The sequence below is a fragment of the Salvia splendens genome, chromosome 10 (genome assembly GCF_004379255.2).
Source record: "Salvia splendens isolate huo1 chromosome 10, SspV2, whole genome shotgun sequence".
Taxonomy (NCBI): Eukaryota; Viridiplantae; Streptophyta; class Magnoliopsida; order Lamiales; family Lamiaceae; genus Salvia; species Salvia splendens.
In genome coordinates this window covers 3,348,270-3,371,348 of record NC_056041.1, presented here as the reverse complement: position 1 = coordinate 3,371,348, position 23,079 = coordinate 3,348,270, and the positions used below count along the sequence as shown (strand labels likewise).

The window sequence follows — 23,079 nt, the reverse complement described above, 5'->3', positions numbered from 1 at the left end:
CAACAAGAAGAAATGAGGGTATTTGTAATATGAGTGAGAGAAGGGGAATCTCTCATTCTCCCTCTCTTTCCCCCTCTCATCTCAAATCAAGCCCCAGACCTTCCAAACCCGTCTCCGCAAGCAGAAGCCTCGGCTCCTCCCCATTGTCGGAGAAAGCCATTCCCAACTACCTCAAGCCGACGCTCTCGTCACTGCTCTCCGGGGACGCCATTAAGTCGAATATTCTAGCCCGGAGGAGGTCATTCGACAAGCCCCCCTCCCCGACCCCGACGACAAAACCAAGGGGCTTCTCGCCCACCCTGTCGTTCCGGTCCTCCTCGTTCTCTGGGAAGACTGGTAGGGCCATTACCTCTCCCAAAAGCGACCGGAGCTTGAAAGGGACAAGGGAGGCTGGCAAACCGCATCGGTATGCTAGGGCTGTGAGCGGTCTCAAGAAGAGCGCCACATTTGCAAGTAAAAGTGCTTCGAGAAAGAAAGATTCATCAGACCATCAAGAATCTAACGTTGCTGGAGATGAAGAAGATCTAGTGGTGGGAGATCTAGAACTTGAAGATGAAAGCCGCAAGGCTGATTCTCCGACAGCGTCTGAGGTGCTTGATGCTGATGGCGGCGACGCTTCTGAGGTTGAAACGTCCCCTACGACCTTGGAACAGCGCAACGCCAGCATTGGGGAGGCCGAGAGCCCCACAATTGGTGAAGAAAGTGATGACAATGTGGCTAAGATTGAGTCTCCTACACTTTTAGAACAAGATGATGCTGATACTGTGAGTGAAGTGGATGATAGCGCTGCTAATCCTGATCACGGTAAGCCCAATGAAGACGAGGGAGAAGAGGCAAAAGCACCGGATATGAAACTTGTAGACGAGACAGCAGAGGTGCAGCAGGGAGTAGGTGAGGATGACGGAGAAGCAGTGCCCAGACTGTCTCACGGGAAGAAGGACGTGGGACTCTCCAACAACGTGATCGAAGCAATGACCCGTGAGCAGAGGCGGAACAAAGTGAGAGCGCTCGCTGGAGCGTTTGAAACCGTCATATCCCTGCAGGAGCATAAGTAGCCACAGCTCACAAAGTTGAAGCAATGATGAGTTAAATATGGTTTGCATATCAGTTGATTGTGGTGTGCCTTTGTTTTAGTAAGGTTTTCATTTAGCACCAGTTGATCTGTACAAAAAAAAACTACTGGTAAATTTTGGAGGAGTCCAAACACATCTTTTGTGTCTGATTGTAATGCAAAAAAATTGGATTGTCACAAAAATACAATTAATACGAGAAAGAATTCATATAGAAATTGTTATTGTCGTTAATCCAGAATTTTTAATTTGATTTTAATGTATGATATTCTTATGGGGAAAGGAAGAAGCAAAATACACGGAAAGTCGAACAAAAGCGTCAAAGGCGTGTGCAGATACATTGAATTTTTCAGTGTGGCACGAATTTGCGTATCCCGAAATTTATTGCTTCATATCGGATTTCATAGTATTTCTCATTTTCTAGATTATTCCAGACTCTTTTCTCCATTCTCTCTATATAAACAGCAATTATACGATTCCCAAGTACAATTCATTCCAACAAAAATCAATCAAAAGGCGTTTAATTTCAGCGGAAGCAAACCCTAAATCAGTAGAGAGAGAGAGCGAGAGAGAGATGTGTGATGGGGTGCGTACTAAACAAGCCCAACAGCAATGACGGCCCATCAGCCCAAAACCAAAGCAGGAGTATGAGTTCGGCATTACCAAAGAGTTCGGCCTCAGCCTACAGCTCGGTAAAAGCCAACCAATCAAGCTCTGCTCTCAGGTCGGCATCAAGCTCTACTCTCAGATCGGCAACCAAAGCAGTTCGGTCTCAGTATTCGACCGAACAAGGAGTCAGTGGACCCATACAGGATGTCCAACACACCCACTACCACGTGGTGTCAACTCAGGCCACGATCGTAGGCCATGACCTACGCTACATCCACGATCTTAGGCCATGACCTACACGACATCCACGACTTAGGGTGGTGATGCAAGCCACGATCTTAGTCCAAGATATAAATAGAACTTAGATCTGATATGAGAAGGTTAAGCTCTCTAGAGATAAAATAGCAAATAGCAAGTTTGTATTTGTAAGCTGTAGAAAACAGATCAAGCAATACAATCTTGCCCTCCCTTCTTCCCGTGGACGTAGATTTACTTCAGTAAATCGAACCACGTAAATTCTCTGTGTCGTAATTTTCATTCTCTACCAGCAATTACTAACATCAGAAATTCGCGGATCCATCACTGGCGCCGTCTGTGGGAAAAAAATGGATCAAAAATCCATCCCATAGGTCTGGAAAACAGCCTAGGGATAAATCCACCACCAGTTCTCATGGCGAAGGAACAGGCCGCTCCAAAAATCGTCCCACTGAGTCTTCCCAGCAGCCTGATTTGAATGAGGCTGTCAAGCTGTTCTTGGCTGAGAAGCAGGATGAGTTCTTAGCCTTCCTGCAAAAGAGCCAAGAGCCGAAGACGAAAGCGGAGGATTCTCCTTCCTCATCCAGACATGAAAGTCACTACCGCAGTAGTGCCGTGTCTTCCAGGAAGAAGAATCCTCAACCCCGACATATTCCTGCTCTTCCTCGGTACCGGAATCACAGGAGAACTCAATCTCCTCCATACCGACGAGATATCGGATTCGCCGTGTACGGAGCACTGAAGACTCCGTTCTCGGACGACATCACCCGAACTCCCCTACCGCAGAACTACCGAACTCCGTCGATGACTTACGACGGGCTCGTGGACCCTCACGATTTCTTGGGGCGCTATCAGTATAACATGGCGAACCAGGGTCTCAACGAGGTCCACATGTGCAAGCTGTTTCCCGAGCTGCTCATCGGGAACGCGAGAAGGTGGTTCGATAGCCTCCCCCAGGGCAGCATCAGATCTTACCGAGATCTAATGGATGCCTTCCACAGGAGGTTCTTTCAGAAAGCGGAAGCCCGAATCACTTCGGCTCAGCTGCTTTCCATTCGTCAAGGTCGCGACGAAAAAATCAGCGACTTTATGACAAGATTCCACAAGGAATGCCTGCAAGTAGACGATCTCAACGATCTGCTTGTCATCTCGGCATTCCAAAATGGAATCCTGCCCGGAGCTCTCTACAGGAAGCTCGTTGAGTGCGGTCCGCAGACAGCTCAGGAAATGTGGGACATTGCGGACCAGTACTCCCGGGCCGATGAGGCAGACCGTCGCAAACGGTCGTTAGACAGCTCATCGTCCCGAGGAGACAGGAGGAAGCCCGATCATAGCGATCAGGGACATCCTCGCCGAACTCCTTTTGGCGATCAGGGACATCCTCGCCGAACTCCTTTTGAAAGGATTCAAAGGACTCCGGTGCAAGACAGATTGGGACCCCGTCTCAATCCCGAGAAGCCGCCCGCTCAGTTCGTACCGCTGAACAAGCCGAGAGCGGAAATTTTCGAACTACACTCTGACCTGTTCGAAAAGCCAAAGCGGATGACGAAATCTGCCGCGCGCCGACCCCAGGATAACTACTGCTCCTACCATCAAGACCACGGTCACGATACCGAGGAGTGCAGAAACTTGGCTGCAGGTATCGATGTTCTTGTGAGGACAGGGACATTGAAAAAATACCAAAGCAAGCAGTCAAAGAAGAATAAGAAGCAGAGAGGTGCGAACTGCGCTCCTCAGGATCCGAAAAGGCAGCCGGATCCCGAAGACGATGACGAGCCGCAATATGATGGAGTAATCCTGACTATTGACGCTCTCCCTGCCGGGAAGACCAAGTCGTCCCTGAAGTCAGAGCGCAGAGGCTCCAATCGAGAAGAGCCAACGCATAAAAGGCTGAAGCAGGACGAAGTGATTACGTTCTCGGATGCTGATCCCGTCCCGGCCATCTCTCCTCACCAAGACGCCATTGTCATCCAAGCCGGAGTGGCAAACAAACTGATCCACAGGGTGTTTGTGGATACAGGAGCGTCAGTCAGCATTCTTTTTAAAGAGTGCTTCGACAAACTAGAAGTGGACCCAGCTCGGCTCAGCCCGGCTCCGCTTCCCCTGAAGAGCTTCGCCCAGGAGGACACCCGCCCTGAAGGTATTATCAGCCTTCCGATCACGGTGGGGAAAGCGCCTACTAGCTCCAGTACGATGATTGAGTTTTTCGTGGTGAAAGCTCGGTCCCCGTACAACGTCATCCTGGGAAGAGACTGGCTCAACACAGTTCGGGCCATTTGCTCCACTTATCACCTCACCATCAAGATCCCTACTAAAGGAGGGATAGCGGTCATCCGAGGTGACCAAAAGAGAGCAAAGGAATGTCTGCAAATTGCGCTTAGAAGTGCCGAGCAGTCAGATCGGCACCACCAAGCATAGCAATCACAGCAGCCGGAGTCAGAGGCAATGACCGAAGTCATACCGGAGCCGAATTCGATGACAGTTCAGCTGTACGAAGACGATCCATCCAGAACGGTTAAGATCGGCTTCGCGGGAACGCCTCTACTTCGGGAAAAAACCATCCAGCTCCTCAAGGAGTACAAAGACGTCTTTGCATGGTCTCCGTTGGACATGACCGGAGTGCCCCCCGAGGTAATCACTCATCGTTTAAATATTGATCCTTCGGTCCGGCCGATAAAACAGAAGCAAAGACTCTTTGCGGCAGAACGAAGTCAAGTCATCCATGACGAAGTCCGTCAATTATTGAAGGCGGATGTGTTATTCGAAGTGAAGTATCCTTCGTGGGTGGCCAATCCTGTCATGATCAAGAAAAAGGAAGGAGGATGGCGGATGTGCATAGATTTCACCGATCTAAATAAGCACTGTCCCAAAGATTGCTATCCCCTTCCGAACATAGATAAAAAAGTAGAAGCTCTGATAGGCTTTGAAATTTTTTGTTTTCTTGATCTATACAAAGGATACCATCAGGTTTTAATGGATGAGGTTGACGCTTCAAAAACGGCCTTCATTACTGATTTCGGCATTTTCGCTTATAAAAAGATGCCATTCGGTTTAAAGAATGCCGGAGCCACTTATCAAAGGATGGTAGACAAGCTTTTTCGGCACCTGATTGGAAAGGAGGTCGAAGTGTATGTTGACGATATAGTCGTCAAGAGCAAAAGCACCTCGGAGTACGAGCACAACCTCAAGTCCACTCTCAACGTGCTCAAGAAAGCCAACCTCAAACTTAATCCCCAAAAGTGTACCTTTTTGGTAGACTCGGGAAAGTTTCTGGGTTGTTGGGTTTCAAAGGACGGACTCAAGGCAAACCCCTCAAAAGTTCAAGTCGTTCAGAACATGGCAATGCCGAAGTCCATACATGACGTGCAAAGGCTAACCGGATGTCTAGCCGCACTGAATCGATTCCTTTCCCAAGCAGCCGAAAAGCAACTGCCGTTCTTCAAGGTGTTGAAAAAGGCACCAAAGTTCGAGTGGGGAGCCGAGCAGAAAAGGGCCTTTGACGAGCTCAAAAGTTATCTAGCCGAGCTTCCTATTCTCTCTGCTCCAGCCGAAGCCGAAGTACTATTCTTATACTTAGCGGCATCGGATCAAACCATCAGCGCGGTACTTGTTCGAGAAGAAGGCCTAAAGCAGCTTCCCATCTACTTTACAAGCCGAGCATTAAGAGGTCCAGAAACCAGGTATCAACCACTGGAAAAGATTGCTCTGGCATTAGTAAATGCAGCAAGGAGACTGCGGCCATACTTCTATGCTCACAAGGTATGCGTCTTAACTGATCTGCCACTTCGGCAAGTGTTGACCAAACCAGAAGCATCAGGCAGAATCGCCAAGTGGGCTATAGAGTTGGGAGAGCACACAATTGAGTATCTACCTCGGAAAGCCATCAAGGGACAAGCCTTGGCAGATTTTCTTGCAGAAGCGAAGTTCGATCAAGCAATTCCTATTATTGCCGAACAGAAGAATTCTGCCAATGCCGAACTAGCACAGCCCTTGGAATCCGAAGTAGAGCCGCCGGACTGCTGGAGCGGATTCGTAGATGGAGCTTCAAACAAGATGGGAAGTGGAGCTGGTATTTTACTTGTCGCTCCCGACGGACACGAGGTAACCTACTCACTTCGTTTCCTATTCCCCACTACTAATAATGAAGCCGAGTACGAAGCCCTCCTGGCCGGACTCCAGTTAGCGCAAAGTCTGCTCGTCAAATCTCTCAAAGTCCATTGTGATTCACAAGTCATAGTAAATCACATGTTGGGTACAAGTGAAGCTCGTGACGAGAGAATGAAGAGGTATTTGGACAAAGCGCAAAGCATCAGCCGAAGTTTCTCCTATTTTCGGATAATCCGCATTCCCAGAGCGGAAAATAGCCGAGCAGATGCCTTAAGTAAGTTGGCCTCAGATCCGAGCTCAAAGGCGGAAGAATTAATGCATCGAAGCATTGATGAAGCCGAGGTACATTCAGTATCCAGCTCGCCGAACTGGATGACGCCGATCTTGCAGTATCTGGATCAAAGACAATTGCCCGAGGATAAGAGAGAAGCTCGGAAGATCACGTGCCGAGCACTTCGGTACGAACTTCATGAAGGAGTCCTCTTTAGAAAGTCTTACCTCCAGCCGTTATTGCGGTGCGTAGGACCAGAAGAGACGGACTACATCCTCAGAGAAGTTCATGAAGGATCGTGCGGTAGCCACATCGGAGCCAGAGCTTTAGCTAAAAAAGTTCTGAGATGGGGATATTATTGGCCAACCATGGTACAAGAGGCAGTGCAGCTCGTCAAGAAGTGTACGAAGTGCCAAATTCATGCAAATGTCCCAAGGATGCCGCAGACCGATCTATACACTATGCAAAGCCCTTGGCCTTTCATGCAATGGGGCATAGACATAGTGGGACCACTTCCTCAAGCTCCTCGGCAAATGAAATTCCTTATCGTTGCCGTGGACTACTTCACGAAGTGGGTGGAGGCTGAACCATTAGCTACGATAACGAGCTCAAAGGCATTGGACTTCGTCTGGAAGAACATAGTGTGCCGATTTGGCATACCCCACATCCTCATCTCGGATAATGGGACTCAGTTCACCGACAAGACGTTCAGAAATTGGTGCCAAGAGCTGAACATTCAACAGCGGTTCACTTCGGTCTCCCATCCCCAAGCAAACGGACAAACGGAAGTCACGAACCGGATTCTGGTGAAAGGGTTAAAAGCTCGGTTAGAACAAGCCAAAGGACAATGGGTAGAAAATCTCCCTCAAGTCCTGTGGTCCTACCGAACTACACCCAAAACCTCCAACGGTGAAACCCCGTATAGTCTGGTGTACGGCACTGAAGCCGTAATTCCGGTGGAGATCGGCGTACCCAGTCCCCGAACTCTAAATTTCTCCTCAGAAATGAATGACGACGGACTGAGAGCAGAACTAGATCTCGCCGAAGAAAGAAGAGAATTGGCGTGCATAAAAGCAGCCAAGTATAAGGAGCAAGTAGCCCGGTATTATAACCAGAGGGTGAAAAAGCTTCAATTTCAAGTGGGAGATCTCGTCATGAGAAACAACGAAGTAAGCCGAGCAGAAAAGCTGGGCAAACTCGAACCCACTTGGGAGGGTCCATATCGGGTGTCAGAAGTCCTCGGCAAAGGGTCTTATAAATTGACTCACATGTCAGGAGAACAAGTACCCCGAACATGGCACATCTCCAACCTCAAGAAGTTCCACTTGTAAGAGACAAAAGTCCGGTCAGTCCGTCTCGTGTCTAGTTCGGTCATAGGGGTATGTGTTTTTATTTGTTTTTTTTTCTTACTTGTACCTTTTACTTGTCGTTTTTTAAAAGGGGTTTAAAGTTTTTTTCCTTCGTCTTTTTCATTTTTTCTCTATGTGTTTTGTCTCTATGTGCTTGTCGTCTCTTACAAATGGTACCAAGGTATATCGTTCTTTAAAGACTGATCCCCTTTTTAGATCGATTATTAAAGACTATTGTGAGTCCAAGCTTCCAAGGAGGATATAAGACCACAATTCAGCTTAACAAGCAGTCCGTCTGAAACGAACTGCGATAAGCCAACGATTGTGAGTCCAAGCTTCCAAGGAGGATACAAGACCGCAATTCAGCTTAACAAGCACTTCGTCTGAAACGAACTGCAATAAGGGAAAGTCCGATCCACGCGATAAACCTCGCCGAATTAGGACGACCAAGTTCGGTCAAAGAAGTTTACCTCATAAGACCGAGGACGACCACGTCTAGTCAAAGAGGTTTACTGCATAAGACCACTTCGGTTAACTGGGAAAGTCCGATCCACGCGATAAAACTCGCCGAATTAGGACAAGGGAAAGTTCGATCCCGGCGACAAAAATCGCCAAATTAGAACACAAACCAAGTCCGGTCAAAGATGTTTATTTCATCAGACCAAAGACGAGTCCGGTCGAAGATGTTTATTTCATCAGACCAAAGACGAGTCCGGTCAAAGATGTTTATTTCATCAGACCAAAGACGAGTCCGGTCAAAGATGTTTATTTCATCAGACCAAAGACGAGTCCGGTCGAAGATGTTTATTTCATCAGACCAAAGACGAGTCCGGTCAAAGATGTTTATTTCATCAGACCAAAGACGAGTCCGGTCGAAGATGTTTATTTCATCAGACCAAAGACGAGTCCGGTCAAAGATGTTTATTTCATCAGACCAAGGACCAAGTCCGGTCAAAGAAGTTTACTTCATAAGACCGAGGACAAGTACGATGAAATTTTTTCGCTAAGCTGTAAATACAGTGTTAGAAGCGAAAACAAAATTTCATTTATCAAATCTTGTTCGGCATACAACTCCGCTACCCTACAAAATGGCGTTACGCTATTACAAAGGACTATTCTACTGTCCAGGGTTGCTGAAGTTAAGCCACCTATCTGCAAAATCCTCTGGAAGCCGAGTTCGGTTATTCCGAGCAGATGAAGAATAAGCAGGTCGACGAGATGCTATCCTCGACCCAACGCCTCTTCCCCGAGCCCGAGAAGTCCTAACACCTCGGCGATGAAGAGTCTCTGCAATAAGCATCTGCTGATCTTGCTCGCTCATAGTCACAACTCCTCGGCGAATTTCAGTCCGTCCCTGTCTTGACGATTCCGGTTGCTCCTGAGCCCGTTCTCGTCTTGACGTTTCCGGCTGTTCCGGAGTTCGTTGTTGGCTGGGAGTAGGATTTTGAACAAGGGAACCAGAGGTTTGATCTGGAGTGCGAGCATCTGTTGGCGCGATATGCCGAAGGAATCTTTCTATGGAGGGGCGCCGAGAAAGAACAATGTTGTACCGAGAAGCCCAACGCCGCAGTGATGTCACAACTTGTTGGCAAGCCGGGCTCTCCAGCACATTGTTCATACGGAGTACATGATATTCCTCCCACAGTTCGTCAACTCGACTCTGAACATCTGATATGGTCATTCCCCCGCGCACACGGATGTAATCCTCATACGCAGTCCTCTCAGCAATGGCCGTATTCAGCTCGGCCTCCAGATCTTTCTTATCGGACTCTAAGTCCTTGATATCGGCATCCAGCTTCACTAAACGAGCCAGAAGCTCGTCATTCTTCGTTTGATCGGCTATAGCTCTTCTCTCAGCTTCGTCCAAAGCCGAAGAGTACAGCCGTTTCCAGTGAAGTATCTCCATCTCCTTGGGTACAAAGCAGCTATATTAGTTCGGCAGCTGTACCGAGCAGATAGTAAAATACAACAGGAATAAAGGCGAGTACGAAAAGCTATACGAAGACAAGTGTAGAGAATTTTTCATTCACAAGGAAAATTTTTTACACTAGGGCTTCAAGGCCATTTTACAAGGAAGAAACTAGACTAAGAGAAGGGAGACGAAATCATACTCCGCCAGCTTCGTCTCCGGCTCCTCGGTCTGGTACAGCTTCTTTCTCCTGGGCTACCTCAGCCTCAGCCTCGCCTCCTGCCGGCCTCGCCTCCGCCTCCTGATCGGCTTCCTTCTCCGGATGCCCGGCCTGATCGACTTCGGCCTCCCGCTCCAGCGGCTCGGCCTCACCCTCTCCGTGGTAAGTCGAAGCGGGTGAAACGGGTCCCACGGAGGCAAAGATAGCCTCCAGGTTCTCGTCCCGATCAGCTCGACAACTCCGGACTCGGTCTGCAGAAAGCAGGACCGAAGATGAAGCGAGCTCCTCAAGGAGCGGCAGATTCTGAAGCCGAGCTGCTATCTCTCGGCTGTACAGAGGCAGCACGACGTCGGCCCCCTGCTCGCCCTTATCGGCAATTAGCCTTACCAGGCTACCGACAAAGGCCGAGAACTGGCTGCTCAAAAAGAGTTTCTCCGTGTAAACACGGAGAGCCTCCCCTTGGGCAACCACGGCAGCAGCATCCCTCCGTTTCGTCTGCTCCCGCTGGATGACGAGCTGGTTTTTGGCAAACTGAGCTTCATCCTGGGCCGAAATCCTAGCAGCTCTGGCCTTCTCAAAGTTAGCCTCAGCCTGTTCGGCCCGATGACAAGCAGCCGCCAACTTCCTCTGCATCTCGGCATAGTCATTGGACGCTTTGGAGAGTTCGACGGCTACGAGCTTGGAGAGCATATCGTTCCTCTGAATGAATAAAGAAAAAAGTCAACAAAGAGACCACAAAAAATACAGGAAAAAAGCAAGGCCAGAAAATCAAGAAGAGAATTCACCTCGGCGAAGTCCGTGGGCCATAAAAACGGCTCACAGATATGTTCCGAAGGAGGCGCCAAGACCACGTCTTTCTCTGGCGCTCTCGGGGGCTTCTGGGCCTTCCCCCTCCCCTTTGCCGAAGTTGACTCCGGCTTCTTCGGATCCGAAGAGGTTTTTTGCCTTTTCGGAGTCCTCTCGGCATCAGACGCCGAGCTGGTGGTTTTCGGCCTCTCCGGCTCCTTGGACTCCGAAGATTTTCGGGTAGCCTTGTTCAGCATGAACACTGCCAAAAAGCAAGAAAGCAAGGTTAGTTTTCTTCGTTAAAGCAGTAGAACATAAAAGGTAAAGAGAAATCCTCACCCTCGGCCTCTTCGTCCGAAGACGAGATGTCGAACACGACGTCGCCCTTGACGAGCTCAGACTCCGTGTATTGTTTCCTAACTATGGGAATCTTGTTGAGCTCGTCATCGAGCTCGGCCAATGGTTCTAACCGAGGGTGAGGAATCACGGACTTCGGCCCTCTCCAGGGGAAGCCCGGAGCCGCTGTCCTATTATAAAAAAAGAAGCGGTTTTGCCATTTCGGCCACTTGGTTTTGCAGAATGCCCTAAAAGGCTGTAAGGGGATCAAGTAAAACCAAGATCCCTTCCTTTTAAATTGGAAAAAATTAAGGATTGCCCGCAGAGACAGATCCTTATCTAACCTACGGAGTTCGGCAGCAAAAGCCGACAAGTGCCTCCAAGAATTCGGAGTCACCTGACCTAAAGGGAGTTGAAAAAAATCAAGAAGCTCTACAAAAGGTGGGGGAAGAGGGAAACGAAGCCCGCATTCTAAGCAGGCTTCGTAAACGGTGGCATAACCCTCCGGCGGGTCGTTAGCCCTATGATCATCGTCGGGAACCACCGCCTTCCCCCCAGGAAAAGAGTATTTTTCGTAAAGGGATATCACAGTATCCTTACTCAAGATACTGTGAAAATACTCTACGGTCTTCTCCCCGGATTCTTTCCGGCTAGAAGACCCCTTACCCCCTATTCTACCGCTACCAGACTCAGACGAAGAAGAAGCAGACATGGTTCTTACTCTTTGAAAGTTTGAAGAAATCCTGAGGAAATTTTTGAAAGCGGAAGGAAATTTTTCACGCAAAAGATAGAGAGTGCAGAAGAAGCCAATAGCAAAGGTGTTCAAATGATGAAGAAAGGCGGTATTTATCAGATTTGGAAAAGATTTCAAATCATCGCACCGTTTCATATCCCACCTTTTCAGGATTCGACGGCCGGATTTTACTGTCGCATTTAATGCCGCATTTAATGCAGTCACGCGCAGGGCACGTCCCCTGACTTCAGCCTCCCCCGTACCCTTTTCCAGAATGCCGAAGTGACTCGCTTCGCCGAAGTGATTCACTTCGCTTTTCGGGGGGGGTAGTGATGGGGTGCGTACTAAACAAGCCCAACAGCAATGACGGCCCATCAGCCCAAAACCAAAGCAGGAGTATGAGTTCGGCATTACCAAAGAGTTCGGCCTCAGCCTACAGCTCGGTAAAAGCCAACCAATCAAGCTCTGCTCTCAGGTCGGCATCAAGCTCTACTCTCAGATCGGCAACCAAAGCAGTTCGGTCTCAGTATTCGACCGAACAAGGAGTCAGTGGACCCATACAGGATGTCCAACACACCCACTACCACGTGGTGTCAACTCAGGCCACGATCGTAGGCCATGACCTACGCTACATCCACGATCTTAGGCCATGACCTACACGACATCCACGACTTAGGGTGGTGATGCAAGCCACGATCTTAGTCCAAGATATAAATAGAACTTAGATCTGATATGAGAAGGTTAAGCTCTCTAGAGATAAAATAGCAAATAGCAAGTTTGTATTTGTAAGCTGTAGAAAACAGATCAAGCAATACAATCTTGCCCTCCCTTCTTCCCGTGGACGTAGATTTACTTCAGTAAATCGAACCACGTAAATTCTCTGTGTCGTAATTTTCATTCTCTACCAGCAATTACTAACATCAGAAATTCGCGGATCCATCAATGTGCCTGGTGTTCGTGTGCGACGAAGATGAGAGGGTGATTGGGCGGCAGGCGGCGCCCGGAGCGTGTCCCTACTGCGGCGGAATGGTGCAGGCTTTGGATGTGCAGAGCAACTGGAGATTCTGCTTCGTGCCGCTCTATTTCAAAACCAAGCGCAAATTATACTGCTCAATCTGTTCAAGGCGTTTGGTCGCCCAATAACCATGTTCCCAGTTGCTCTTCATTGCCCCTTTTTCTTTTGTCAGTTATAGGGAGTAACATTTAGTAGTACTACCGGTTTCCTTTTGGGACTGGGGAATTTTTATATATGGATATTGTAAAATTATTGGTATACTTGTATATTTTATTTAATTATGTTTTTTTAGAAATGCGTGATTATTGTTTTTCTGTATGTTTATATTGCTCATGCTTGGAATTGTTAGTAGTTTTCATTGTTCAAAAATTTGCATGAATTAGTCTACAAATATAGATTACAAGACTACAACAAGAAACAACTTCTTTAATTCATCGCACATACATATGAACAATTAACCAAATAGTACTCGTATAACTATAATCTACTACAGTTTTTCACCATCTCCTCATTAACTGATTTAATGTTAGTATTTCGAAGATTTGATAGAATTACAGATGGTTTGTTTTGTGGACGGGATTATTATCTGGATTACCCAATTAACAGTTTAGAGGCAAATATAATCATCTATTTTTTCTGTAAGGATGGAAAATGGCTTCCTATTTATTTAATAATAATAACTAAGCTATTACCCTTGACAACAACAATAATGGGACTCTTGCAACAAAAATTCAAGTGATAGCTCGATATAAGTAAGCAAGAAACTCATCTGAATTCATTAATAAAAAAAGCAGTGAATTTCTGGGTCTCATCACTTACAGAGCTTAAGCTTTTTGAAAAATGATGATACAGTGGATTTCGGGCAAGGCTTTGTAGCGAGGCAAGTAGCAAAGTTCTCAGGTTGTTCTATCCACAACTTATGAGCGACGCCACTGGCTTTTAGCTTCTCCGACAAGTTTAATAACTGAGTTTCACCCTTTACTTCAAGAGTGACCTGCATTTACACAAACAAAAGTGAGGTTAACAAAAGATGATACTAACATTGCTCAAGATGAAGTTGGATACGAAAATGACAATGCCAGTCTTTGTTCCTTTGCTCGAGTAACAGAGTAGTATACATCTAATACATTAATGTAGTATTAAGTTTTGTTTCAAATCAAGAACTCTTTGTAGTAGGAGTATTAGACAATGAGTAGTTTACTTAGCAAGTCTGTCTGATCGAGAAGGAATATACTGCATATCAATGTGCAATTAATAATGAGTACACTGACTCCACCATGAATCCTGAACTCCATCAAGCTCCTAGGCGTATGTACGTCTACATCTGTGAACCGGAGCACACACACTGCTCTCAGTCTTACCAGTTCCTTCAAACCGAAACTCATAAACATTTTACTCCGTACAAGGTATATTAAAATCCCTAATTACCTATCCAATTACAATATATAGTTAGTTATGACAAAACCTGGAGACCCCTGCCCTAACCCTCCCCCTTTCTCTACAACATGAATCCGTGCATCAATAACCGAACACCAGCTTCCCTATCTAGTGAAGCTTTTAATAGCCTCACTATCCAAACTGCAGAATTTCTTTGTCTCCACTATAATTTTCTAACTATTACTCGAAAAGAAATTAGAACCATTAGATTACTTTCAAATAATATCAAGTCAATTGATTAACTCCTCAAGATCCAGTAACCAGTTATTCTCATCAACTCAAATGCTGCTCTCCACCAAACTACAAACTAGAAAGCAAACAACACACATTCAATGTCGTGAATCTTCAGCAAAATAAACTGACTTCTCTACTAATCTAGCATAGGGCGAAATTAACCAAGGCGAAGCATCAATTAAGGAATTATTAGCATCGGCATCAATAACAATTGGATAATTGAATCGCAAACTAGTAACCTTGTGCATAGAATCGAGATTTGGAGGAGAGCAGTAGTAGAGAGTGTCTGGATCATCCTTGTGAGTCCAAATCGCGGCGACGGAGGCATGGCAGCCCTGTGTTACCACGCTCCCCAGCGGCCACGTGTCGATTAGGTCCCTCCGCAGCACGACGTACTGCACCACCGTGTCCTGGGTGGTGGCGGCGGATTCCGCCGGTGCGTTCGCGGAGGCCGACGAAGATGACTCCATTCGAACGGGGGAGCGGAGAAAGACGGTGCTCTTTTGAGTGATTTTAGCTGTCCGGGTGTGAAAACACGGTTTTAATAGAGGGAAATGGGGCCTTATCGAGAAAGCCATTTTTCCCTCTCTGGAATAGAAAAGTTAGGGAAATTGGAATAATATTCGCTTCATGGATTTCATCACTTCATTCTCATAGTAGTATTATTTTATTTGAATTTCACCTCAAATTAATCAATTAAATATATTTTAAAGTATAAAATTATTTGGACCATAAAACAACAAAAGTTGTATGCACTAATACATGATACTAGTAATGATATGTTATGAACTTAACTGTATTCAAATTAAAAAGAGAAGACTATTCTTTTGTGTATTTTGCTTTAATATTTGAATATTTTAAAAATATATGTATTTCTTAACTTTTTATAATTAGAATGATATTCAATTCATTAATATAGTCAAAATGTTGTTCACATTCAACTTTTTTGACGGAAACTATTAAATTAAATATGGATCAAACACTTGAAGTATAGGACCAAAAGTTTTTTTCGGACAAATATAGTGGTCCAATTTTGAACTCAATCAATAGATTATTAAGAAAAAGTAAAGAAGATGACACAATAAAGTAAAAAAATTAAATATTTTGATTTTTTATAAAGGAAAGTGAATTGGATACAATAAATAACTAAAAATAGAATACAACTCAACTACAATAATAAAAAATATATAAAACCTGAGTATTCAAAAAATTACCTGATCAAACAAGTTCAAATTATTCAATCTACTCAGAGCATCCGCAGCTGCGGACGTCCCGGTGGACGTCGGACCGGCGTGCAGGACGTCCGTCATTAGGCGAGCGACCGGCTGACCGGCGGACGTCCCGATTTTTAAATTTTTTTTATAAAAAAACTCTATATATACGGCTTGTTAAACTTCATTTCATTCGCACCACTTGTTTTAACGAGTTTCTCTCTCTCTACGTTTCTTTTAGTATATCCAAAATGGCTAGTGGTAGTGGTGCGGGTGCTGATGACGTACGCCGGCAAATTAAGAATTTGTGAATTTTTATTTAATTCAGTAAATTGTTTAATTTGGTAAATTTATGAATTTTTATTATTGTGGATGTCCGTCGGGATGTCCGTCATTGTGCAGTGGGATGTCCTTATGACGTGGCAGTGCAGTGGGAGGTCCTTCTGACGTGGCAGGATGTGTTTTTGGGAAGTCCGTCGGGACATCCGTCCCGCTATGGATGCTCTCAGTGTCTCTTATTTCTATCTATTTAAGCTATCACTCGAAGCAACCGCTATTTCTGTAAACCAAAGTCTCCAAATAGTGCATAAACAATATAATTGTGTTAGACTGTTATGTTAAGTCTCATTAAACATAGATATTCAAAAGAATATCATCTCTTTCCAAGGGGAGAGATCGTCTGAGGGCTCCCTCTGTGCCTGCAGAAAGAAATGAAAGCAGCAATATATCCGGACTATACGCCTCACATGCTTGTGGTGGTGACCTTCAAACCATCCCCAAAGAAGTTTCTGCGCATTGAGCAGTCTTCTAGGTTGAGGCCCTCTTTGGCATTCCCTTTCAGACGTAAGAAATGGCAGGTGCACCGGATCTATTCCTGAAAGGATGATTGGAATGGGTAAGGTATTGTTGAATCATTCACCAGCACAGGTTGTAAGTAAATTGAAGTATTGAAACTTAACAAGTCGAGGAGAGGAGCAGCTTGTCACTCCAAATTTCGATAAATCTTACGAATCTTCCGGACCTTTTTTCATCCAGGTCACGAATGAACTTTTCACGTAGTAATGAATTGTTAAATGAGGTTCGGACATCGTAATGAATGGGTAGTACCATTCTGCAAAAAAAGTGAAATACTTTTTAAGTACTGGAATCATCATATTAGTTGAGACCCAAGCACTGAAATAAGGCCTGAGGCATCCTCCCTCCCTTCACTACAACAGAACAACAGGAATTGAAGATATGCAGTATTTCATACCTGTTAACGAGTTCTTGTGAGTATTTTGTTTGTGACATAATCAATCTCTGTTTCTTGTTCATAGCAGGCTCGGATCTCCCCATTTTCTGTCTTGGCAACAAGCCTGTTTTTTGTCAAATTCACCAACAATAACAAATAAAATCAGTAAATTCAAAGGTGAGCAAGGTTGAACCTGTAAACTCTCCTGAGTAGTTCATCAGTGACTATGAGAATAACCCAAACAAGTACTACAACTCTACTCAAAATAAAAGAACTACTCCATAAGAGAACAGAAGAAACTCCGTTAATACAAGAGCTCCAATCTATTGAGTATGAAATGGAGGAGGAAGCGGTGGTATTTATGCACATCTCGAGCATGACAGCTGATGGTGAATTGGCCGAATCTATTGCAAAATTGCTTAACAAACAAGCGGAGTAGTAACGAGTCATGCGCAGGTTGTGCATGGATCAGAATTGGAACAAATGTCTCGCCAGCTTTGTTATTATCGGATGCAAATGGCCAAAATGCCCACCCCAGAATTATGTCAACTTTCCTTTCTTACATATTGGGAAAATGCATTTAGTACGAGTAACGGAAAATGGACATATACAGCGTGTCATTTCCTCATTGATGCTCTTAAAATAAAAAATTATTTATTTCTGAAACATTAAATAGTGGTAAATTACAGAAAAGATAACTTTGTGTTAATTTACAAAAAAAGGTAAGTTATACATTTGAGACAGAAAAAAATATGGGATGTATTCTGTGAACAAGGAGTGTATAAAACTACTATAGCTAACATAACCCCTATCAAGTATAAGCAGCCACACAACTCTATACTCGTCTTTCCTTTTTGAATATGACATATAATTGGAAAATTACTAATATAACACAATCATAATGCAGGGAGACCATGTTTACACATTTTCCCACTTTTACTAAATTACAGAAGGTGGACTATAATTTTGAGACAAGGACAGATATGGGACTGTATTCTGAAAAAAAAAGCAATGTACTAACATACCACATATTAAGTACTCCATAAACAGCCACACAGTGACACAACTCTATACTTGCCTTTCCTTTCGAATTGGAAAATGACTAATAATACAATTATCATGCAGAGAGACCAAGTTTACGATATGATTTTTCATTTCGCAACTTTTGCAAAATCTAGAAATTTAAACCATGTTCTAGGTGAGCAGCAACCATCAGTGTTATGTGATGTGTTCAGACAGTAAAACATAAGCATCCTCATTGATCTTAGCATTAATAGATGGCACTATATTTCACTTCATTAGTAGTAGTACTAGTACATAATATAAAGCATAGCGCATACGACAGAGTAATTAAAGTATAGAGCAATTACCCAACAGTCACTAGAAGTGGTCATGCTACATCATGTATTTTGCACAACCAACATAAAAAATAGGCCCCTTGAGGTCATCATAAATTCATAACCATAAATTCATAACAAAGAGCTCAGACTCCTCATAGTTGTCGTCGGAGATCGGAAGATAACACATAACACTCCTGTTTCAAATCCAAGGAACGAGCAACATCAAGCCCATCAGAACCTCATCTTCATTGTACCCTCACTCTACCAAGTTAAAAATGATGACATTGATGCTAACATTAGTTTTCTCACACATCTTCATCACCATCTAAGTTCTAAACTAATATAAACTCACTTAATACTACCTAGTAATTGCATCAATAACTATTTCTAGGCTTCAACTTAATTTATGAAGTCGAATTTGAAGTACCCAATATCAATATCAAACACGAATAGGTTAAAATTAAAATATAAGTAGTAAAAATCTAAACCAATCAATTGAACCCATAAACCCTAAACCAAAAGATATATCGAAACTACGACGATCAAAATACAGAAAAAAATGTAACAAGATCATAAACCCTAGGCGGTGCGCTAGGCGATCCGGACGCTGCAATAGCGCCTAGCGGATCGCCTAGCGCACTGCCTAGCGCCGCGGAACCGCCGAGCGCTAGACGGTTTTTTTTCGCGAAATCCGCTAGGCGGCTGCAATAGATCGCCTAGCGCACCGCCTAGCGCCGGCGCTCGGCTAGGCAGTGCGCTAGGCGCTATTGTGAATGCTCTTAGGCCAAATAAATTTGGAGTGGAACAGAGTAGGACTAGATGTTCACAGGAAAGGCAAAAGGCCTAAAACTCTTCCAAAATTTCTTTACTGGACAAGAAATAAGAATTCACCTTCGAATTTAATCAACAAGATCATCATCAAACTACTCAAAAAGAAATAAATATCAAATGAAAGGTCCCCAAAATCCAGCATGCACAGAGACAACGTTCATATTTACTAATGTTACATGTTTCCTTCCACGAAGGAATTCATGTAAAAAAGGTAAAAACACTTGCCCTATAAACGGACTTCAAGACTCTTTCGTTGCAAGTTAGTTGTGCAGTACTTGAGCGTCATTCCATCAACAATCTCTGTCGCATTTTTCTTCTCAAAAATACTTTGAAATATCAGTATCCAGACTGCAATGAACTTCCTCTGCAGTAATTTACTACAAATCAGGAAATTAAGGCTCAAAACGAAGTTAGTGAAGTGAAGATTACTTTATCCAGCAGCTGCATGCTTCATATGGCAGCGCCATTCTTGCTTGTGCTGGGTAAATCTTCACTTGTTTCATTTATACTCGTATTCTCAGCAGTTACTTCGCTTGTCAATTGGCTGTCAATATTTGTTTTACCTGCTGCAGAATCAATGCTATCATTTTTGCAGTCCTATAATCAACTGTAGGTCTAGACATTCATAATTTACCTTGTTCTACTTCTAAAGAAGGTAAAGCTATTCCATCATCTGTCGCTTGACTGACTGGGTCAGACACGGAAACAGAAGCTTTATCTCCCCATATGTTTTCTTGCAGTGCATTACCAGAAGAGGAAGGTTGACTGTTTCCAACTACTTCAGGTTCTTGTTCCACTGGAAGACAACCAGAGACTCCGGCCTGATCAGCACGTTGATTGCTTTTACCAAGCTCTTTTTTCTCATTACCTGATGTAGATATGACTACATCAACCGCAGTTACAGGAAGTTTAGCAGATGGATTGGGCAATGCAGGCACTGCAGCACTTTCCTTTACAGATATTGCATTCGACACTGGGACAGCTCCAGTGGGACTAAGAGCTGCTGATGCTGCGGGTTTTGTAGAGCGACTTTGTGCTGGCTTACCTTCCCCAGTTTCTAATATGTTTGGTTTAGGAGCAGAGTAAGTGGAAATCGGTGCTTTTGCAAGACCATTACGAATGAAATGCACATTACTCGGCAGTTGATGGCCAATGCTTCCGGTTGTGATATGCACAACATTTTGAGATCGTGCAGCCTCAATTAGTGAAGAAGCATCTGTAGGAGTAGCTATGCGAGCCCCAGCAGCAACTGCAGCAGCTTTGATCATTGAGTCCGTGTCAGATATTGGATTCACAGAAGGCCGACTAGCCAGCATCTGAGGTTTTGAAGGCCCTACTCTTGGAAATGGTTGATCTGCTGGTGATGCAGAGGCTTTTGGAGGTTGATGCTGAACTTTTATTCCAGCTGCAAGAAAAAAGAGAGTTATGAGGTGTACTAATCGAAATGTACTAAACGTTACATATTATCAAGGCATCTTTCCTACTATGTACCAACAATCCAAAGAGTGATTTCTAATGGATAATCACTTGGCAGTGTACAGCTCGAAGCAGTTGCTAAATACACATATATAGAAGATTACCAGCAGCCTTGTGGGAAACAGACTTTAAGTTGTCGCTCATAGGCCTATCTATAGCTAGGTTCATGGCTCGATGTGCAGCCGCGAGTTGAGTTTCAGGAGGTTGTGAGCTGGTACCACCCTTTGTGTTGCCTTGCTTTTTCCTGAGAATGTACCACCTCTGCACAAGTCCATTTCATTCCATAGCTCAGCAACATAACATTTTGTGCACAATTACGAGTGGCATGCAACTATTTATTGATCAAACAAGGAGACCTAATCAATATCAACAAATACCAACTGAAATCCATCATCCTCCATAAATTCAGCAACAAAAGATATTCATCTAATATACATTACAGATAACACTAAAAAAGAATGCACCGGTTAGTGACAGAATAGTTAAATTGCCAAACAAGAAACCAATACTAACGAAGAGGTTCTGATTGACAAATAGCATAAAAGGAAAAACATTTGACAATCACTTGATGCTCTCTAGAGTGGATAGAAGTTATGATGCATAAAACATAAAAACAAACAAGATGGGATACGTGAGATAGCTCTGATGCTGTTCTGTCATTTTTAAAATCACATCTGGCAATATTTTCCCAATTTCGTTCGCCATGATTTTGTACAGAAGCAGTGAGTTTTGCGTCATCTTCCAAAGTCCAACTCCTCCGTCTTTTTCGAGAAGGCGGGTTCACTTCTGCTACCTCATTATTAGGCCTTTTTTCACCACTTACTCCTGAAGACAGTGGTTGTTTTTGTACAGAAACAGAGATTGTAACATTTTTCGTCCCCCTTATTATATCCGAAAGATGTGAGTCATCTGAAGATGCACACACAGCCTTTGTGTTAGGTACATTAATAGTCAATGGAGCCTCAATAGTTGAGTTGTTTGGGAGCTGGGAATTATTTGGATAGCCAGAAGCAATTAAAACCTGTACCAAAAGAATTTACAAATTAGAACAAATATAATAACGATATGTTTGAGTTTGATGCCCATCAAAAGATCAATAAACCAACACAATATCAAACTTATGAGATTTGCTCGAGTTTTAGGGCCATATAGATAATGTATGAGACTTGCGTCTAATCCAACAACAACCACATCGAGGCCAAACAGGATCTAATAATTTAGTGATGAATAGCATAACTATTAACTACAACAAGACACCAATTTCATAATGGAGGGTATAATCAGCATAGTATTTTTCCAAATAATTACTAGAAAGCAAACTAGTGTTCTATAGTCCATCACTGAGTAACATGCAACAGACACTCCATAATTATCATGTCAAAACACATAAAATCAAATCAACTAAATTGTGAATATGTCTTAATCCCAATATCAAAGACTTCATTGTGTGAGTAATCATCATGTCAAAAACACATTCATCAAATGGTTGGTTTGTATATTTTTCAAAACACAGGGATACCACTGTATGGACGTACGTTAACACATGCTGCAGCTTCCACCGAAGCTTCGCGTCCGACAGCGGGCAAAGGCTCCACCTCATGCTCTAAATCACTGTCATCATCCTAGAATCACAAGATACAAAAGCTAGACTCAGAACTGCCATCTTTTAGATGTAAGAGTGTGAAGAATACACTTAATATGAAATTCCCCCTTCTAACAAGTTTCAGGGATTGCATAATCTTCATACATAAGAAAAGTAGTACTAATTGATTTTCATTCAGTAAAAAAACCACCATTAAAACAAGTAAGCAGCAACAAATTGCACACAATTTACAAATTGAATAAATAGATAAAAAATGAGAAGAGTTGACTGACGAGGGGCTCAGAATCGTTGTCGAGATGATCAATTAGGGGTTCGCCGTAAGTGAGGTGGCGCCACAGCATTTGGTACTCCCGCGCGCCGGAAATACCGGTGGCGGAATTCTTCACCACGTCGCGCCAGTTAATCTTCACTCCGGCGGCGGCTTGATCCACCTCTTGCAGCAAAGCGAGGACCGTATTCAAGGAGTATCTAATCGTAAACATACGGAATAAAATACGGACATAGAAATCGAAAAACTGTTAGTAACGTTACGAAACAATATGTTACCTCTGCAAGACGGCAGACATGTCATCTTCGCTGATAGTGCTCTTATTCCCCTTCGATTTGTCCACCATCGAAGAAAAGGTGTTAGTATTTGCTTTCTTCAGTCAGAGTGGTATAAAATGTAGTAGAAGAGAGAGAATGGAGGTTTTAGAGGGAGAGACAAACGGGGGAAGATTTGTTATATTGTTAGATTTATTAGATATTTAAGCTTCTTTTTTTTATTCTCTATAACTAATTTGTGCAAGTCAAAATGATTTGTTTATATTGTCCGAGGATTGTGATTTATTCTCTCCATTTCGGTGGAATTTTTTAGCGATTAAGAAATGAATATTTATTATATTAAACAAATAGATGAAAATGTAAGAGGAAAAAAAGTAAAGGGAATGGTAGAAAATGAATATCATAGAGAAAATAAAGTAAGAAATTGAGTAGTAAAGCAAGAGTGAGAAAAATGTTAATTATTACTCCCCCAATGTAGTTGGGGCATTTTCTTTTTATGCACGGAATTTAAGA

General features: G+C 43.8%; 3 protein-coding genes and 1 long non-coding RNA gene across 7 annotated transcripts; 1 reads left to right on the top strand and 3 right to left on the bottom strand.

Moving 5' to 3' along the window:
* Positions 1 to 29: 29 nt before the first annotated feature.
* Positions 30 to 1,055, top strand: LOC121751790. The gene has a single exon (XM_042146583.1). It carries the CDS (start codon positions 30 to 32, stop codon positions 1,053 to 1,055), a length of 1,026 nt encoding a protein of 341 aa, XP_042002517.1.
* A 12,354-nt stretch (positions 1,056 to 13,409) lies between these two features.
* Positions 13,410 to 14,967, bottom strand: LOC121750700 (putative peptidyl-tRNA hydrolase PTRHD1). The gene is made up of 2 exons (XM_042145283.1): positions 14,571 to 14,967; positions 13,410 to 13,654 (listed from the first exon to the last, which is right to left on the bottom strand). The coding sequence occupies exons 1-2, from the start codon at positions 14,907 to 14,909 to the stop codon at positions 13,472 to 13,474; spliced, it is 522 nt and encodes a 173-aa protein (XP_042001217.1). The 5' UTR covers positions 14,910 to 14,967; the 3' UTR covers positions 13,410 to 13,471.
* Positions 14,968 to 15,344: 377 nt separating this feature from the next.
* Positions 15,345 to 18,382, bottom strand: LOC121752476. Of its 2 annotated transcripts, none has more exons than XR_006040314.1 (4): positions 16,967 to 18,382; positions 16,795 to 16,897; positions 16,502 to 16,653; positions 15,345 to 16,416 (listed from the first exon to the last, which is right to left on the bottom strand). It is a non-coding gene; the product is annotated as an uncharacterized LOC121752476 (long non-coding RNA). The 2 variants fall into 2 exon arrangements; XR_006040313.1 differs by having other exon boundaries at positions 16,795 to 16,880.
* Positions 18,383 to 19,037: 655 nt separating this feature from the next.
* Positions 19,038 to 22,734, bottom strand: LOC121752475. 3 transcript variants are annotated; one of them, XM_042147572.1, is made up of 8 exons: positions 22,570 to 22,734; positions 22,296 to 22,491; positions 21,956 to 22,042; positions 21,052 to 21,441; positions 20,525 to 20,681; positions 19,579 to 20,349; positions 19,374 to 19,510; positions 19,038 to 19,308 (listed from the first exon to the last, which is right to left on the bottom strand). In XM_042147572.1, the coding sequence occupies exons 1-7, from the start codon at positions 22,635 to 22,637 to the stop codon at positions 19,395 to 19,397; spliced, it is 1,785 nt and encodes a 594-aa protein (XP_042003506.1). In that variant the 5' UTR covers positions 22,638 to 22,734; the 3' UTR covers positions 19,038 to 19,308; positions 19,374 to 19,394. The 3 variants fall into 3 exon arrangements, with proteins under 3 accessions (XP_042003506.1, XP_042003505.1, XP_042003507.1); XM_042147571.1 differs by having other exon boundaries at positions 19,038 to 19,510; XM_042147573.1 differs by having other exon boundaries at positions 19,038 to 19,507.
* Positions 22,735 to 23,079: the final 345 nt, after the last annotated feature.

Bases quoted from the DNA above. Each gene is read 5' to 3' on its own strand.
- LOC121751790 (XM_042146583.1), top strand. From the start codon at position 30: ATGAGTGAGAGAAGGGGAATCTCTCATTCTCCCTCTCTTTCCCCCTCT.
- LOC121750700 (XM_042145283.1), bottom strand. From the start codon at position 14,909: ATGGCTTTCTCGATAAGGCCCCATTTCCCTCTATTAAAACCGTGTTTT. The intron at 13,655-14,570 runs GTTACTAGTTTG...GTGTAAATGCAG, and splicing joins ATCTCGATTCTATGCACAAG to GTCACTCTTGAAGTAAAGGG.
- LOC121752475 (XM_042147571.1), bottom strand. From the start codon at position 22,637: ATGGTGGACAAATCGAAGGGGAATAAGAGCACTATCAGCGAAGATGAC. The intron at 20,682-21,051 runs GTATCCCATCTT...GGACTTGTGCAG, and splicing joins CAGCATCAGAGCTATCTCAC to AGGTGGTACATTCTCAGGAA. The intron at 20,350-20,524 runs GTAATCTTCTAT...TTTTTCTTGCAG, and splicing joins TGTTTCCCACAAGGCTGCTG to CTGGAATAAAAGTTCAGCAT.